General features: G+C 45.8%; 1 protein-coding gene across 3 annotated transcripts in view; it reads right to left on the reverse strand.

Annotated features, from left to right (window-relative positions):
- Positions 1 to 310: 310 nt before the first annotated feature.
- Positions 311 to 16,967, reverse strand: part of MAN2A2 (mannosidase alpha class 2A member 2) — a 165,312-nt gene continuing 148,655 nt past the window's right edge. For 2 of the 3 annotated variants that reach the window (XM_063925858.1, XM_063925857.1), the window contains exons 21-23: positions 3,958 to 4,152; positions 3,118 to 3,228; positions 311 to 1,167 (exon numbers count right to left, since the gene is read on the reverse strand). In XM_063925858.1, the coding sequence (XP_063781928.1) occupies positions 1,009 to 1,167; positions 3,118 to 3,228; positions 3,958 to 4,152 (465 nt within the window). In that variant the 3' untranslated portion in view covers positions 311 to 1,008. Of the gene's footprint in view, positions 1,168 to 3,117; positions 3,229 to 3,957; positions 4,153 to 10,731; positions 10,846 to 16,967 lie in introns of those variants that run through there. The other variant, XM_063925859.1, reaches the window with a different exon arrangement.

Consider the following 16,967-nt stretch of genomic DNA (forward strand, 5'->3'; position numbering starts at 1 on the left):
ACTCTTAATGACTCTTTCTCCCCACCCCCCTACTAAAAAGGCAAATAAGAATGCCATTTATAATTACTCTACATATACTGTATTATGTTGCCAACTGACGTCTTGCTGTATGCAGTTATGTTCCCCTCATTTCCCTCCCTTAACCCCTATACTTTTTTCGGTAATCCCCATTGCCCTCTGACTTTTCTGCAGCTTGAAAATGTAATAAAAAATATATATAAAAAGGATTTATATCTGCTGGTCAGCACCTCTGCAGTCTGCTCATTGATGGACAGATCAATTAAGTGAATCTTAATCAGATTTCAAACACTTTCTGGTATAGTATCAGATCTGTATTTATGGCCACAGTAGCAGAAACAAGATATACAGTTTAATATTTATATATGTATAACGGAACAGTCTCTTTCCATAGTCCTTTGCTGCTGTGCTACAGTATAAAAAGACAGATAATGTATGGAAGAATACTTACAATGGTTGAGACAGAATTATTATTCCAAGAAAACTGAAAATTACTTATCTAGGCTTAAATCTACCATCTAGTAGGTAATCTCCCTCTTGCTTCATTGAAACATATTCCTGTTGACCAGTCTGCAGCATTTAATGGCACTGGGGAAATTGCTGTGACATTTCTACTCTGTGGAGGACCAGGCAAACTGTGGCAGGAATCAGGTGTAGAGGTGTGCTTAAAAAGTCAATAAATACATATTTTAAAAAGCAATTTAAGTCCTAAATAGCTCCTGTTCTTTGATGTCCCATCTAGGTGTTTAACTAGAGTGCTACACAACCCTGAAAGGCATTGCTCCTTTAGCAATGACTAGTTTATACAGAGGATTTTCCTTTACTTTTGGCTTGTCCCAAGTACCTTTATGGGCATTTCCAGTGCGGTCTGTCTTCCAAGTTACAGACCAAAGCACATTGCTCTTAAACAGAGCGTAAAGTGGTAGAAGAACCATTCAGCTCCAGTCCTTGGTTCCTTGCAATGGGATATTTGGTCCCACTTGACTGATGTTAGCTGAAGCACAGGCGGTAAGTGGAAATTTCCATTGGGTCCATGCTGAGCATTGGATTGCTGTTGTTGGTAGGGGAGGCTAAGGAATACATCAATGTCAAAGAGGTAGGTTCCATGAGTCCTACTTCTAACCCCAAGAACAGACCTCCAAGAAACAACTAGAAAAGAAATAGAGAGAGTGTAATAGACTGGGTGGTCCAAAAGCACAGTGCAGGTGTAATAGCCTATAGAGGAAGAGAGAAGATCAACAGACTTTAATGACATTACACTTGAGAGGGCAGCCCTGGACTACACAAAGGAAACAGTGGAGGTCACTTTAACATAAATATACATTGTAATGCCTTGATCAAGATTTCAGTCAGATATCATCGTTCAGTATAAATTTTTCCTCTTTTTTTCACAATTTCTTTGAAAATATATAACAGTTTAACATGAATGGTTGTAGATTTAATGCATGAGATGAGTTGATGAATCTTATTTAAGACTGTGTGGCGCAGATAGCAAATTGCATTCTATGACATCATGGACTGTTTTTTGAGCTATTGCACAGCGTATACAGTACGTGCATGTCTTAGCTTGTGCAGATTGCATATAATGACTTATGGTGCCCATACACTTGTGCGATGCCCCACGACGTGACATCGCAGGGCATCGCACCGGCAGTTCAGGTGCAATGAAATCGCACCTGAACTGTCAAAATGATTACCATGCGATCATGTGATAGATCGCATGGTAATCACGTGATGGGCACGTCACCGCAGAGTGGGAGCGGCCTCCATCTGCTCCCGGCGGGTGCCCATCGCAGTGCAATATATAGCATGTGTTTTTAAAAATACATGCAATCTCACTGCGATTTGATAACTATTAAGTGCAGCACATACTATCTTGAGACGTGAGATTCGACCGGCGTGCCCGCGCATCGAAGGGTACCTAAAATGTGCATACAATCCTTCGATTTCTCTCACAGATGCGGTCGAAATCGAAGGCTAGCACCGATTATCTCACACCATTACATCTATGTTTTGGGAGAAAAACTCAAGAGCTGCAATTAAGGAGGCGCTCCACAAATACATGTAAAGAGAACAATCCTGCAAATTAGTGTGCAGCATGACTATCTTTATTTGAGGTACTTTCCAAACCAGAAAGTAGTTGTACATGGAGTTACGTACAAGATGGACAACCAGTACAAGCGCAAACAACGCCAGAGGTATTTAGTAACAAGGTACTTCAGTGCAATTATAAGCCACAGCAGCGAATCAGCTGTTCTAGACCTTGTGCAAATTACACAGGGAAGTAGGTCTCCGCTATGTTGCTATCGTTTTCGTTATACTTGCATTTTGTCAGTAAATAAGCCCCATTGCTTCAGAAGCATCTTCATAGTCCATTCTTTTTTTGGTTGTGTTTCCACTAAACATACTTGCCTTTTTTTTTTTTTAGTGCAAAGTCCCCTGTGACAGCTAAATACTATGATGCTTATTTAATGTCTTACGGGCCTTATTCAGGTTGGGTTGTGAATGCGATTGCATTATGCCGTTTACGGGACCATTGCGCACACGTGGGCGTGGGGCAGCAAATGTGATCGCATCTCATTGATGCGAATGCCTCTACCTGGTTGACAGGCAGAGGTGTTCGCGGTGCGGCGGCGCGGTGTGTGGGGGCATGGCAACAGGAATGCAGACGGGTTTGGGTCGTTTTTTGGGGCGGCCGCGTGACAGGTAAGATGGCTCTAATGACTATCACTTATTCAGGAAAATGAGGATGAATTGTGTTTTGAGGATATAACCCCTTCTACTCACATAATAATGACCTTTCTAGAATAAATTATACTCTTTAGGGGGTCCTGAACATAATATGTGTGCAGGTTATAAAATCTTTGCAGAAGCAGGTTCAATTCTGCACCAGCAACTTGTATAGTGTTGGATCAGGAACTTGTGAGTATGCTGAGGATTGAATCATAAGTTTGGAACACTGACACAGCATTGCTTGAGTCTCTGAGATGCTTTTGAAGATTCCACGCTTACAAACACATTAAAGGCACTACAGAGTATGCTGGTGCTACATAAATAAATTGTAATAATAATTGCAGGTTTCACAAATGGTCTTAATACCTTTCCTTGACTTGTAGTGCAGTTGAAGCCAAGATTCTTTGCTTCCAGTCCACAGTCAAACCCTTTTCTGTGTAAAATCAGTGCAGTGTCCAGAGAGGGTATTCCATCATCCTAAACAGCAATATAAGGACAGAGAGTATTAAAGATGCGTTTTAATAGGACTTTCCATGCAGAACATGAAGACTTTGCAATCACTTGGTGCTTTGTCTAATACAGATGTGTTCTCCTACATCAGTGATGGCTAACCTTGACACTCCAGCTGTTGTTGAACTACACATCCCAGCATGCCCTGCTACAGTTTGCTATCTGACCTTGCTAAAACTGATGCAGGGCATGCTGGGATGTGTAGTTCAACAACAGCTGGAGTGTCAAGGTTAGCCATCACGGTCCTACATCCTTGTTACAGTCACGTTAAACAGCCCTTCCAATGGTGTAACTCTGTAGCGGTGAGCGTCTTTATGTGCAACTTTTTTCATTTAAATGCGTCTTAGTCGCATTTATGCTGATTAAAATGATATGCAGCATGCCTATATTCTGTGTGTGACTGTATCTGCATAGAAAATGCTGTTACACTGTTTTCCTGGAAACCACTGTAACGTAGCATTTCGTATGCAGATACAGCCACAGTTGCACATGCCACATAACATTTTAATCAACATAAGCTGCTTGTGCGTCCTAGTCACATAAGTCACATTTCCGCCTGCCGTTAGCAGAGCTGCCCCTGGAGCTACTGGCTGACTCACACCAGGCATCTCCTGCTGCATGGCGTATTGAGGCAAGATGTATGAGGACACATCTTTAGCTAATAAATTGTTCATATACTGCAGAACACATACTCACCTCAGCCTGCAGAGTCCTCAGATTGAGGATGTGAAGATCACATGGTAAGGTAGCAGAAAGAGGTAGGAAGGATCTAAGAGCGGGACCTCCGCCTTTATCATTGGTAACAGGCATCACTAACACCTCATGATTCAAGTGCATGGACGTCATGTGACTGAGAAGAGATGGGAAGCTGACTGGTTGACTTCCTGCACTCTAAAAAAAAAAAAAAAATCCCCTAAAGATTAACAGTATGACATTTTACTGTTACATGAGGTCTTCTATGTCATGCCAGTCTCCATTTTGCTGAAGCACTGTATGTAATATTTATCATGATTAACAATTATTTATAGATCTAGTGTGCTAATGGCAATTCAAATGCAATTCAGGTGGTAATGACCTAGTTTAAACCATACCAGAAATTTCTACCTTGGTACAGATTCCAATTTACTGACACATGAAAGTAAATTAATTAGTTCTTCTTTCAAAAACAACTGACTGCCATCCTGACCTTGAAGTCTTGGTACTGAAGCAAATTATGGTGCTTACTGATCTGTTGTTAAAACGGAAGTATTAAATGGTCTATTCATGAAAGAGTGAAAAGAGTGGAGAAGTTTGCCAGTGGAGAAGTTGCCCATGGCAACCAATCAGCATTGAGGTAACATTTATAAAGTGCATGCTATAAAATTATACGTAGCAGCTGATTGGTTGTTATGGGCAACTTCTCCACTGGCTCACTTCTCCATAGTTTTCACTGTTTCATGAATAGACCCCTAAATCACTAAATAAGTAGAATGCTATACAGCAGGCATGTCCAAACTGCAGCACTCCAGCTGTTGTGAAACTACATATCCCAGCATGCCCTGACACAGTTTTGCTGTCAGGGAATGCTAAAGCTGTGTCAGGGCATGCTGGGATGTGTAGTTTCTCCACAGCTGGTGGGCCGCAGTTTGGACATGACTGATATACACTGTGGTGGATTCACAGTTGCATACGAATCTGCTGCATATTGGAAGAGATGTATTATAGAGGCATGGATCATTACCGAGGCGAAGCAGGAAAGAACATTGACAAGATGTATTACCAGCTTGTCTGCCGGAGCGGGGGGAGTAAAAATTACCCCGACCAGCAATATCCTCCAGAGCACACAGCGCATCAGCTTAGGGATGATGCGCTGTCTCCCCCTGCCCGGCTAGCTCATGTACACATGTGCGAGATCTTGCTATAATCACTAGATCTCACATGCAGCCCGGAGCTGGGAGCCACCACAGCCAGGGACAGCTGTTCCTGCTGTAGAGATAGGGCAACAACACCTGCAGCTGTCGAAACCGATAGCTGAAGGTGTCGGAACAGTCAGTACAACTGACCGCTCTTACATTGCCCTGCACATCGGCATGCTATCTTTTAGATAGCAGCGCTGATAATAGCAGGGGCGCCCTGTAACTGAGCACACACCGCAGCATTACTATATGGGGGTGAAGCGGTATCAGCGCACATAGCGTACGTTGATTCCTCTTCCCCACCACTATCATACCCTGCATAAATCTACCCTTGTGTGCTTAGAATACAGAACTTTACCTGTATTCAGAGTAGGCTTTATCAATGCAGCTGCACGGTCCCTATCCACCTGCTAGTGAAAGTATTGGTCATCACTATCATCGCATATCTGCACCAGCCCCTTCCTTAATTAGCGAAAGTGCGAATTCACCCAATTACACCAATAAACTTGCAAATGGAGACGTCTATGAATCAGAATTTCTCATAGACCCTCAACATGATGTATTCATGCACCATGTGCAAAAAAAAAAAAAATAGATGTTCTTACCTGTTAAATGCTTTTTGTAAAGTACATCGGGGATGCAAGGATGATACTGGGTATAGGTGGTGAGCTGGAGGTTGGGCACCAAACAATTAACTTTCTTTTCCCAGCAGCCCAGTCTTCCTCTCCCCTATACCACAGCCCCAGCTTCAAGATCTAGTTCATTTACCAAGCTCAAGGCATGTAGCAATAGGAAGAAGGAAGACCAGCACACACTCAATTCAACACACACAGTGGAGGTGAAAAGGGGAACTGATAACTGTGTAAAAACTACCCCACAAGCCAGGTGCGTCAGGGTGGGCACCCTGTGTCCCCCATGGATGTCAAGAAAAGGATTTAACAGGTAAGAACATAAGTCTCCTTTTCTCTTTGCATCCATGGGGGACACGGATGATACTGGTATGGCCCAAAGCTGTCCCCCTAAGGGTGGGATACTTCTGAGCTGTGCTGAGAGCCCTTCGCAAAAATCTGCATCAGTGGAAGCGAAGGTGTCAAAGGAATACAACTTAATGAAAGTATTGGCAGAAGACCACATGGCTGCTTTACAAAGCTGCTCTGCAGGGGCACCACGTCAAGCTGCACAAGCCGTGCCGACTGCCCGGGTGGAATGAGCCTGCACCATGGCAGGGACAGGAAGGTCTGTAACAGTATAAGCTTGGCGGATAGTCAAACAAAACCATATGGCCAAAGTCTGCTTAGTGATCAGACAGTCCCATTTGTTAAAGTCATACACGACAGAGAGAATCCGACTTACCTCGTACCTCGTCCTCTCCACATAAATCAGAAGGGCTCTCAGAACATCCACGGAGGTCTGCTTCGGAGAAGAATCCAGTATACGGAACGAAGGGACATATGAAACCTTAATACTGCCTTGGGAAGGTAACCTAATCGTGTCCTAAGGACAGCCATGTCCGAGTGAAAAATAAGAAAAGGGGAGCGACACGAAAATGCGCTCAAGTCTAATACAAGACGGGCCGATGCAATGGAGAGGAGGAAGTCTTTCAGGTAAGCCATGGAATGTCCACGGTGTCCAAGGGCTCAAAGGGAGAAGACTGCAGAGCCTGAAGAACCAAAGATAAGTTCTACAAAGCCACCAGTGGAATAAACGGAAGCTGCACATGAAGAACCCACCTGCAAGAAAGACAGGACCCATGAAAGATGGAAGGATCTGGGGTTGAAACTTTCAGTTGAACACCAATCAAAATTACTGTATGTTCTCTACACCCTGTGATAAATTCTAGCTGAAGGCGGCTTCCTGGCATTAAGCCTAGTACGAATGACAGACATCAAAAAACCCTTAGCTTTCAAGACGAATTTCTCAAGAGCCACCCCATTAAAGCAACACAGCCTAGGTCCGGAGGGAAGCACAGGCCCTGAGACAGAAGATCCAGCCTGAGAGAAAGACGCAGTGGATTATCGATGGAAAGAACCAAGCTCTCCATGACCATATGGAGCCACAAGGATCACAGTGCAGCCCTCTAACTACGACTTGCGGAGAACCTGAGGGGGCCATTGAAATTAGAGGGAAGATGTACATTAGCAGAAAGGTCCACTGAATAACCAGGGCATCCACTAGAAGAGCTCCTGGATCTATGGTGCACAAGCAATATCTCAGCAGCCTGTGGTTTTGTCGAAAGGCCATCATGTTGGTGTCCGGTAGGCCCCAGCGGATTACTAAAAGCTGAAAGAAGTCTGGGTGTAAAGCCCACTCGCCCGAGTGATCATCTTCGCGTTTAGAAAGTCTGCTTCCCAGTACTGAACTCTGAGAATGAAGACTGCCGACAGAGCCGGGAGATGACGTTCTGCCACTGAAGAATGCGACTTACCTCTTTCATGGTGCTGCCATGATGGATTATGTAGGTGATGGCTGTCACATTGTCTGACTGAACATTGACTGGCTGCTGCTGGAGAAGGGGCTTTGCCAGACAAAGAGCTTTGTAAACCACTCTGAGCTCCAAAATACTGATTGGGATAGGACTCTCCTGAGCAGCATAAAAAGCAATGCGCTTTGAGACTAGGAAGTACTTGCTAGGGTGGGCCCATACATCTGCTAGGCAGTCTTCAAGCTGAGCAGAAGAAGAAAATTCAGTAGGCGCCTTCTTCTGATGTTTAAAAACTGGGTAATGTGACTTAGTAGTCTGGTCAGAGTCCTTGATCTAAAGTGTAGATCTAACCTCCTTTATCAGGGCCTCAACATCCACCTGTGTAGAGGAATCCACCGGAATAGAGGAGGTATCAACATCAAAGGTAATGGAGAAATTATCTGCAAGATCCAATGAAACCAGAGTCATAACCAGACAGGGGCGTAGAGCTGTACCATCTGGTAGGCTTGCGCTTGAATAGGCGATCTTTGTTCAACATTTGTTGGAGAGAAGCTGACACCTGCTCCAAACCCTGTACCAACAGAGTGACTGGACCCATGGTGGTTCTGTGGCTGTGGGGTGTGAATCTCCCTGAGAAGGTAGCATATTGGCAAACTGACCCAACACCTGTAGATAGGCTACCAGTGGCGGAGAGCCTGAGGGTTGAGAGTTGATTTACTAACTGCAACATATCCTGTGACAGTGCGGAAGCCCAGTTCCTGTTTTGGAAGCTGTGGCCAAAGGGACCTCCCGCTGCAGAGCTGCGAAACACTGGACATAGAGACCACTGTGGTCAGAGTCTGAGAAGAAAGCACTTCAGTACAGTTCCTACAGCTGCACAACACAGGAGCGCCCTCCTCCCTGGATGCCTTGCCCTTGGAAGACATGTAAAATGTAATTCCAAGAATGTCCCCACACACAAAAGTTTAAAGTAAAAACAGTGGTGTGCTGTAAGGGATAAAGCAATGAATGTCATCGTAAATGCCAATAAATAAACTGGCATCCACAAAGAGAGTTTGTCAATTAAATCAAACCATAAACACAGTGACTGTTGTACCTGTATATAAAGATATAACGATATAAAGATAGAGACTGATTAAACAAAAAACACTTAGAAGGAAGGAAATAGAAAGTGTAGAGAACAAAGTACTCCTAAACACTGTAAAACATGCACAAACTGCTAGCACCGTCGGTTGCCTCCCTCACCGGCAGTAAAAGACGCTCAGTACCGCCTTACCTGTCCCCGACGCGGCTCTCTTTCTCTGTGCTGGAGCTAGTCAGGGTCACTGACTCAATTGCTCATGCTCTGGCTGCCGGCGCTGGAGATTGTTGTAGCGGCAGTGAGGGCGCTCAGATGCTGACTCACTGCCTGCTCAAGTGAAAATAAATGAAATAAATAAAAGAAAAATGAGACTTCTCAATAGCAGCCCCTGAAAACCGTGTCCACTTTCTGGGAACCAAACTAACAACTGGACCTCTAGGCTGGGGGTGAGCTATAGTGGTGAGGGACTTGGGCTGGGATCATTTGCTGGCCAGCATACAACTCACCACCTATACCCAGTGTCATCACTGTGTCCCTCATGGAATCCAGAGAAATTATATATATATATATATATATATATATATATACATACACACATATATATATATATATACACATATATACACACACACACACACACACACACACACACACACACAGAGACACACGCATGGCTGCTGGTAACAGTGTACATATAGTGATAGCACGGAGCAGAGGGGAGTTTGAGAATCTCGACTGACTTTTGGAGAATTGCCTACAGAAATCTGTGTAAGGTGGTGTGATAAGATCAACGTGGTTACCGTACTTCCAATCATCAGGTGAGACAATAAAGAGACAATAAATGACAACAGATATGCTGGCTATATGCTCTCACTCAAAAATCAGGATTGTGCAAGACTACAAGTGTGAGGAAACAATATAAAAGTAAAATAAACCAAGCATGCCTTTAATAGAAAGATAATGGTTTATTGCAGGACAGGCCAACCTGTGGCTCTCCAGCTGTTGTGAAACTACAAAATCCCAGCATGCCTTACACAAGTTTGGCTATTAGGGAATGCTAAAACTGTGGCAGGGCATGCTGGGATGTGTAGTTTAACAACAGCTGGAGAGCCACAGGTTGGCCAGGCCTGGTTTATTGTGTAGAGCAGTGGTTCCCAACCTCGGTCCTCAAGTACCCCCAACAGTTCATGTTTTCCAGGTCACCTAGCAGGTGCACAGGTGTATTCATTACTCACTGACACATTTTAAAAGACCCACAGGTGGAGCTAATTATTTCACTTGCAATCTTGTGAGGAGACCTGGAAAATATGAATGCTTGGGGGTACTTGAGGATCGCGGTTGGGAACCACTGGTGTAGAGGCTTGCTATAATATCCCTTTAATCAGGGACACATGAATTACACAGGTTCTGTGGCTGACTTCAAATGTGCATTTCACCTGGTTTAACTCAGCCAGAGAACCGCTGTAATTTGTGTTTCCCTGATTAAAGGGATATTATAATATTATTATAATTCTAATTGTGTAGTGTAAAATGCTAAATGCACACTAAATGCTACTGAACTTGCAACAAAAGGCTTAACAAGGACAGGATTTACCAAGTACTGAATTGGGTCACAGTTTCATAAACTCATCGCACAATGCGACTGGGAGAAACATTACTGTATGTATGTATGTATATATATATGTATGTATGTATGTATGTATGTAGGTAGGTATGTTTGCATACCTCCCAACATGACCCTCTCCAGGAGGGACAGAATGCTCTGCTCCTGGACTTCCCTCTTAATTTATGATTGCCATCACCTGTGCTGAAACACCTCTCTTATCCATTAACCTGTTCAACACAGGTGCCGGCAATCATACATTAAGAGGGAAGTCCAGGAGCAGAGCATTGTGTCCTTCCTGGAGAGGGTAATGTTGGGAGGTATGCTACTACTTCTCAATGAAGTGATGAGAGTTTCCTTAACACAAAGCCAACCGGCATAATGGGAGCGCATCATTATGCCAAAGCTACACATACTATGCTACAAAGCATCTACAAAGCTGCAAGTACACTGCAATTGCACATAGCTAGAAAGCCAGACTAGGTTACTCCCTGTGGACATTTACCTCATCGCTGCTTGTCTTCATAATGGAAAATGCCAGTTTTCTAAACTCGGAAAGCAGTTTAGAAAGGAAGCTGGAAAGCTGGGCAGAGGGTTTATGGTAAACAGGGGAATAATGAAACGGAAGAGGCGATAAATGGATGGACGTGGATGAGAAAAGGTTATATATAAAGTCAGTGATGATTCACAGATCAATACTGTAGGCAGCTGACATATTTGTATGGGCTGGGAGGAAGTGCGGCAGTAACACAGGGATTCTGGGTGACTACTGTATATAGCAGAATGGCACAGCAAGGGGGTAACTATACAGACAGCACAATATGATGTTATGGACACACATATCTTGAAAATAAACTCACACCAGAAAACAAGGTAGTTTAGTTATATGTATGAAAATGAATCTGAGAACAGATACTATACAATTACTGCAGTCTAGCAGTACCCAATCTGGCACTTCACAGTGTACAGTATAAAGCTCTTGCTTTTTTCACTATAAGGCAAGGAAGTATAATGGTAATAATTCATGAAAGCTGCTTACTCATAGCAGCCCCCAATGTTACAGAGCACATTGGCCCTATGGTTCTGCGTCCTACTGCGTAACGTACAGGCCTGTGATCTTATCCCTATGAAACCCAGTCTGAAATTGCACTACAAGTGCCTAAACTTTATGTGGCCTCTCCTCGCCTCAAACATGAGAACACCAAGACCATGCTTACAACCTCTCTGTCTGAGAACTTCAAGTCTGTCCCTGGGCCTAACCATCAAGATGAACAGGGAACTGTGGGGGAAGAGCACCAGGACCGGGATCAGCAGGGACATCCCCATTGCGTCTGAGTATGCCCCCCTCATTCTCATACCCAACCGAACTAAGATCTGATCAAAATGTTATCCCAATCCTACTTCTGCCACTAGTTACCTGCTATTGTGTCTTTTTTTTTTTTTTTTCTCTCCATTGCTCGCTTCCAACCCACCATGTGTTTTCCTGTAATGTTTACCTCCACTGATTGCACACCTTTCCACTGTGCCCTACATGCAGGGTACATCATACTATTACTTAAGCATCAGTTTTCCCATATATGAACTTGGCCCTTGCATGGCTCACCTCCCACAGTGTAACCTTCAAAGTGCGCCCAACATAGCTGCCCCATATGGTACACTTGTGGATGGGATGAAAAAATACATGGACCTTGTGGTTTTGTTGGAACCCTACTCTAAACTGTAGGACTCTGAAATCACCCCCATTTTGTGTCATCTCTTCTAGGGGTAGACTATTCCACCTGGGTAATCCTACGCTTAGCGCCCAAGATGGCTGCTGCACTTGGTACCTATAAGGGTGGAATACACAACCCTTGGAAGTTATTACCCAAAATGCCTTCACCAATCCTGCATTATGCTTTCTGTGGACTTAAGATTTTTCTTTTATGTCTGTGTTGCTTGTCTATTGTTGTATTACTCAAATCCTCTGTATCATGTGCATTGTTTTTGATGTCTGTAAAGCGCCTTGAGTCCTGTTGGAGAAAGAGCGCTATATAAATAAAATTATTATTATTATTATTATTAATCTACTTTACACTTTCCTCACAAAGCTGAATTCTCATTTACATGAAAGAGCTACCACACAGAATATATAGCTAAACGTTACAGCAGCTTCCTAATACTGAATATAGTATAGTTACTATAGCATATGATGGGGTTGGGTCTGACATGCCGGCAAGTGTAGTTACCTATCCCCAGTGCCCCCGCTCCTCCGCCACCAACCCTCCCTTACTGCAGCCTAAACCTAACCATCCCCCCTGCCCGCATCCTAAGTCTAACCCTCCCCGATGGTGTCTAAACCTAACCCCCCCCCCCCCTCCCCTTCCCGCAGCCTAACCCTCCCCCCGCAGCCTAAACCTAAAATCCTTCTGTGGCTTACATCTCCAGTGGCCTGGTAAACACTCGTTTCGGCATTCCGATGAGTGTCGGCATTCCGGTGTTGGCATTTCAACTGCCCCAACCTAAACCACTCGCACCCTAACCGGATCCCAGATGGGGTAAACATGTGTTTTAGTGCCTACCAGTCCTGGAAGATAGGGGAACCTTTTGTATGTCTATTTAAGTACCTGACAGGAAGACACTGAGGCTCGGAGGCTAAAGAGCAGAGGAATAGTTTTTTTACATGAATCTTTAGACCTCTACATTTCTGCCATAATACAAAAAACTGTATGTGTGTGTATATTACAAGACAAGGGCAGATGGGGTTCACTACGGCTGGCCGGCGGTCGGGCTCCCGGCGACCAGCATCCCGGCGCCGGGAGCCCGACCGCCGGCTTACCGACAGCTTGGCGAGCGCAAATGAGCCCCTTGCGGGCTCGCTGCGCTCGCCACGCTACGGGCACGGTGGCGCGCTACGCGCGCCACACTATTTTATTCTCCCTCTATGGGGGTCGTGGACCCCCACGAGGGAAAATAATTGTCGGTATGCCGGCTGCCGGGCTCCCGGCGCCGGTATACTGAGCGCCGGGAGCCCGACCGCCGGCAAACAGAAGACCACCCGGGCAGATGTACAAGGCATTGGTGAGACAAAGTGTAGAGAGATAAAGTACCAGCCAATCAGCTCCTGTCACTTTTCAAACACAGCTTGTAACATGGCAGTTAGGAGCTGACTGGCTGGTACTTTATTTCTCTCCACGTTATCACTCTCCAAGGCATCTCCCAGAAAATCCCTAATTGGAGTCACTCCAGTAACAAAGACCCTTAAACCAACTAAATAGGGGTGAAACATTACTACACCTTCCTGATAAGAAAATAAGATTTTACTCACCGGTAAATCTATTTCTCGTAGTCCGTAGTGGATGCTGGGACTCCGTAAGGACCATGGGGATTAGCGGCTCCGCAGGAGACTGGGCACAACTAAAGAAAGCTTTAGGACTACCTGGTGTGCACTGGCTCCTCCCACTAAGACCCTCCTCCAGACCTCAGTTAGGATACTGTGCCCGGAAGAGCTGACACAAATAGGAAGGATTTTGAATCCCGGGTAAGACTCATACCAGCCACACCAATCACACCGTATAACTCGTGATACTATACCCAGTTAACAGTATGAAATATAACTGAGCCTCTCAACAGATGGCTCAACAATAACCCTTTAGTTAGGCAATAACTATAAACAAGTATTGCAGACAATCCACACTTGGGATGGGCGCCCAGCATCCACTACGGACTACGAGAAATAGATTTACCGGTGAGTAAAATCTTATTTTCTCTGACGTCCTAAGTGGATGCTGGGACTCCGTAAGGACCATGGGGATTATACCAAAGCTCCCAAACGGGCGGAAGAGTGCGGATGACTCTGCAGCACCGAATGAGCAAACTCTAGGTCCTCCTCAGCCAGGGTATCAAACTTGTAGACTGTTGCAAAAATGTTTGAACTAGACCAAGTAACAGCTCGGCAAAGTTGTAAAGCCGAGACCCCTCGGGCAGCCGCCCAATAAGAGCCCACTTTCCTCGTGGAATGGGCTTTTACAGATTTAGGCTGCGGCAGTCCAGCCGCAGCATGTGCAAGTTGAATCGTGCTACAGATCCAGCGAGCAATAGTCTGCTTAGAAGCAGGAGCACCCAGCTTGTTGGGTGCATACAGGATAAATAGCGAGTCAGTTTTCCTGACTCCAGCCGTCCTGGAAACATATACTTTTCAGGGCCCTGACTACGTCCAGTAACTTGGAATCCTCCAAGTCCCAAGTAGCCGCAGGCACCACAATAGGTTGGTTCACATGAAAAACTGATACCACCTTAGGAAGGAATTGGGAACGAGTCCTCAATTCCGCCTTATCCATATAAAATACAGATAAGGGCTTTTGTATGAAAAAGCCGCCAATTCTGATACACGCCTGGCCGACGCCACGGCCCACAGCATGACCACTTTCCACGTGAGGTATTGTAGCTCCACGGATTTAAGTGGCTCAACCCAATGCGACTTCAGGAAATCCAACACCACGTTGAGATCCCACGGTGCCATTTGAGGCACAAACGGGGGCTGACTATGCTGCACTCCCTTAACAAAAGTCCGAACTTCAGGCAGTGAAGCCAGTTCTATTTTGGAAGAAAATCGATAGAGCCGAAATCTGGACCTTCATGGAACCCAATTTTAGGCCCATAGTCACCTCTGACTGTAGGAAGTGCAGAAATCGACCTAGCTGAAATTTCTCCTTTGGGGCCTTCCTGGCCTCACAGCACGCAACATATTTCCACCATATGCGGTGATAATGGTTTGCGTTCACTTCTTTCCTAGCTTTAAATAGCGTAGGGATAACTTCCTCCGGAATGCCCTTTTCCTTCAGGATCCGGCGTTCAACCGCCATGCCGTCAAACGCAGCAGCGGTACGTCTTGGAACAGACAGGCCCCCTGCTGCAGCAGGTCCTGTCTGAGCGGCAGAGGCCATGGGTCCTCTGAGATCATTTCTTGGAGTTCTGGTTACCAAGCTCTTCTTGGCCAACCCGGAACAATGAGTATAGTTCTTACTCCTCTCCTTCTTATTATTCTCATTACCCTGGGTAAGAGAGGCAGAGAAGGGAACACATACACCGACTGGTACACCCACGGTGTTACCAGAGCGTCCACAGCTATCGCCTGAGGGTCCCTTGACCTGGCGCAATATCTTTGTAGCTTTTTGTTGAGGCGGGACGCCATCATGTCCACCTGTGGCCTTTCCCAACGGTGTACAATCATTTGGAAAACTTCTGGATGAAGTCCCCACTCTCCCGGGTGGAGGTCGTGTCTTCTGAGAAAGTCTGCTTCTCAGTTGTCCACTCCGGGAATGAACACTGCTGACAGTGCTAACACATGATTTTCCGCCCATCGGAGAATCCTTGTGGCTTCTGCCATCGCCATCCTGCTTCTTGTGCCGCCCTGTCGGTTTACATGAGCGACCGCCGTGATGTTGTCTGACTGGATCAGCACCGGCCGGTGTTGAAGCAGGGGTCTAGCCTGACTTAGGGCATTGTAAATGGCCCTTAGTTCCAGAATATTTATGTGTAGGGAAGTCTCCTGACTTTTCCATAGCCTTGGAAGTTTCTTCCCTGTGTGACTGCCCCCCAGCCTCGAAGGCTGGCATCCGTGGTCACCAGGACCCAGTCCTGTATGCCGAATCTGCGGCCCCCTAGAAGATGAGCACTCTGCAGCCACCACAACAGCGACACCCTGGCCCTTGGAGACAGGGTTATCCGCCGATGCATCTGAAGATGCGACCCGGACCACTTGTCCAACAGATCCCACTGGATAATCCTTGCATGGGACCTGGCGAATGGAATTTCTTCGTAAGAAGCTACCATCCTTCCCAGGGCTCGCGTGCATTGATGCACCGACACCTGTATACGTATTAGGAGGTCTCTGTCTAGAGACGACAACTCCTTGGACTTCTCCTCCGGGAGAAACCCTTTTTATCCTGTTCTGTGTCCAGAACCATACCCAGGAACAGTAGACGCGTCGTAGGAACCAGCTGCGACTTTGGAATATTCAGAATCCAGCTGTGCTGTTGTAGCACTTCCCGAGATAGTGCTACTCCGCCGAACAACTGCTCCCTGGACCTCGCCTTTATAAGGAGATCGTCCAAGTACGGGATAATTATTTCGGCCATTACCTTGGTAAATACCTCGGTGCCGGGGACAGACCAACGGCAACGTCTGGAATTGGTAAGGACAATCCTGTACCACAATTTTGAGGTACTCCTGGCGAAGAGGGTAAATAGGGACATGCAGGTAAGCATCCTTGATGTCCAGTGATACCATGAAATTCTCCAGGCTTGCAATAATCGCCCTGAGCGATTCCATTTTGAACTTGAACCTTCGTATATAAGTGTTCAAGGCTTTCAATTTTAGAATGGGTCTCACCGAACCGTCTGGTTTCGGTACCACAACATTTTGGAATAGTAACCCCGGCCTTGTTGAAGGAGGGGTACCTTGATTTAACCTGCTGGAAGTACAGCTTGTGAATTGCCGCCAGTACTACCTTTCTCCGAGGGCAGCAGGCAAGGCTGATGTGAGGTAACGGCGAGGGGGAGTCGCCTCGAACTCCAGCCTGTATCCCTGTGATACTATTTGCAGAACCTAGGGATCCACCTGTGGGCAAGCCCACTGGTCCCTGAAGTTCCCGAGACGCGCCCCTACCGCACCTGTCTCCACCTGTGGAGCCCCAACGTCATGCGGTGGACTCAGAGGAAGCGGGGG

This window comes from Pseudophryne corroboree, chromosome 6 (assembly GCF_028390025.1).
Source record: "Pseudophryne corroboree isolate aPseCor3 chromosome 6, aPseCor3.hap2, whole genome shotgun sequence".
Classification (NCBI taxonomy): domain Eukaryota; kingdom Metazoa; phylum Chordata; class Amphibia; order Anura; family Myobatrachidae; genus Pseudophryne; species Pseudophryne corroboree.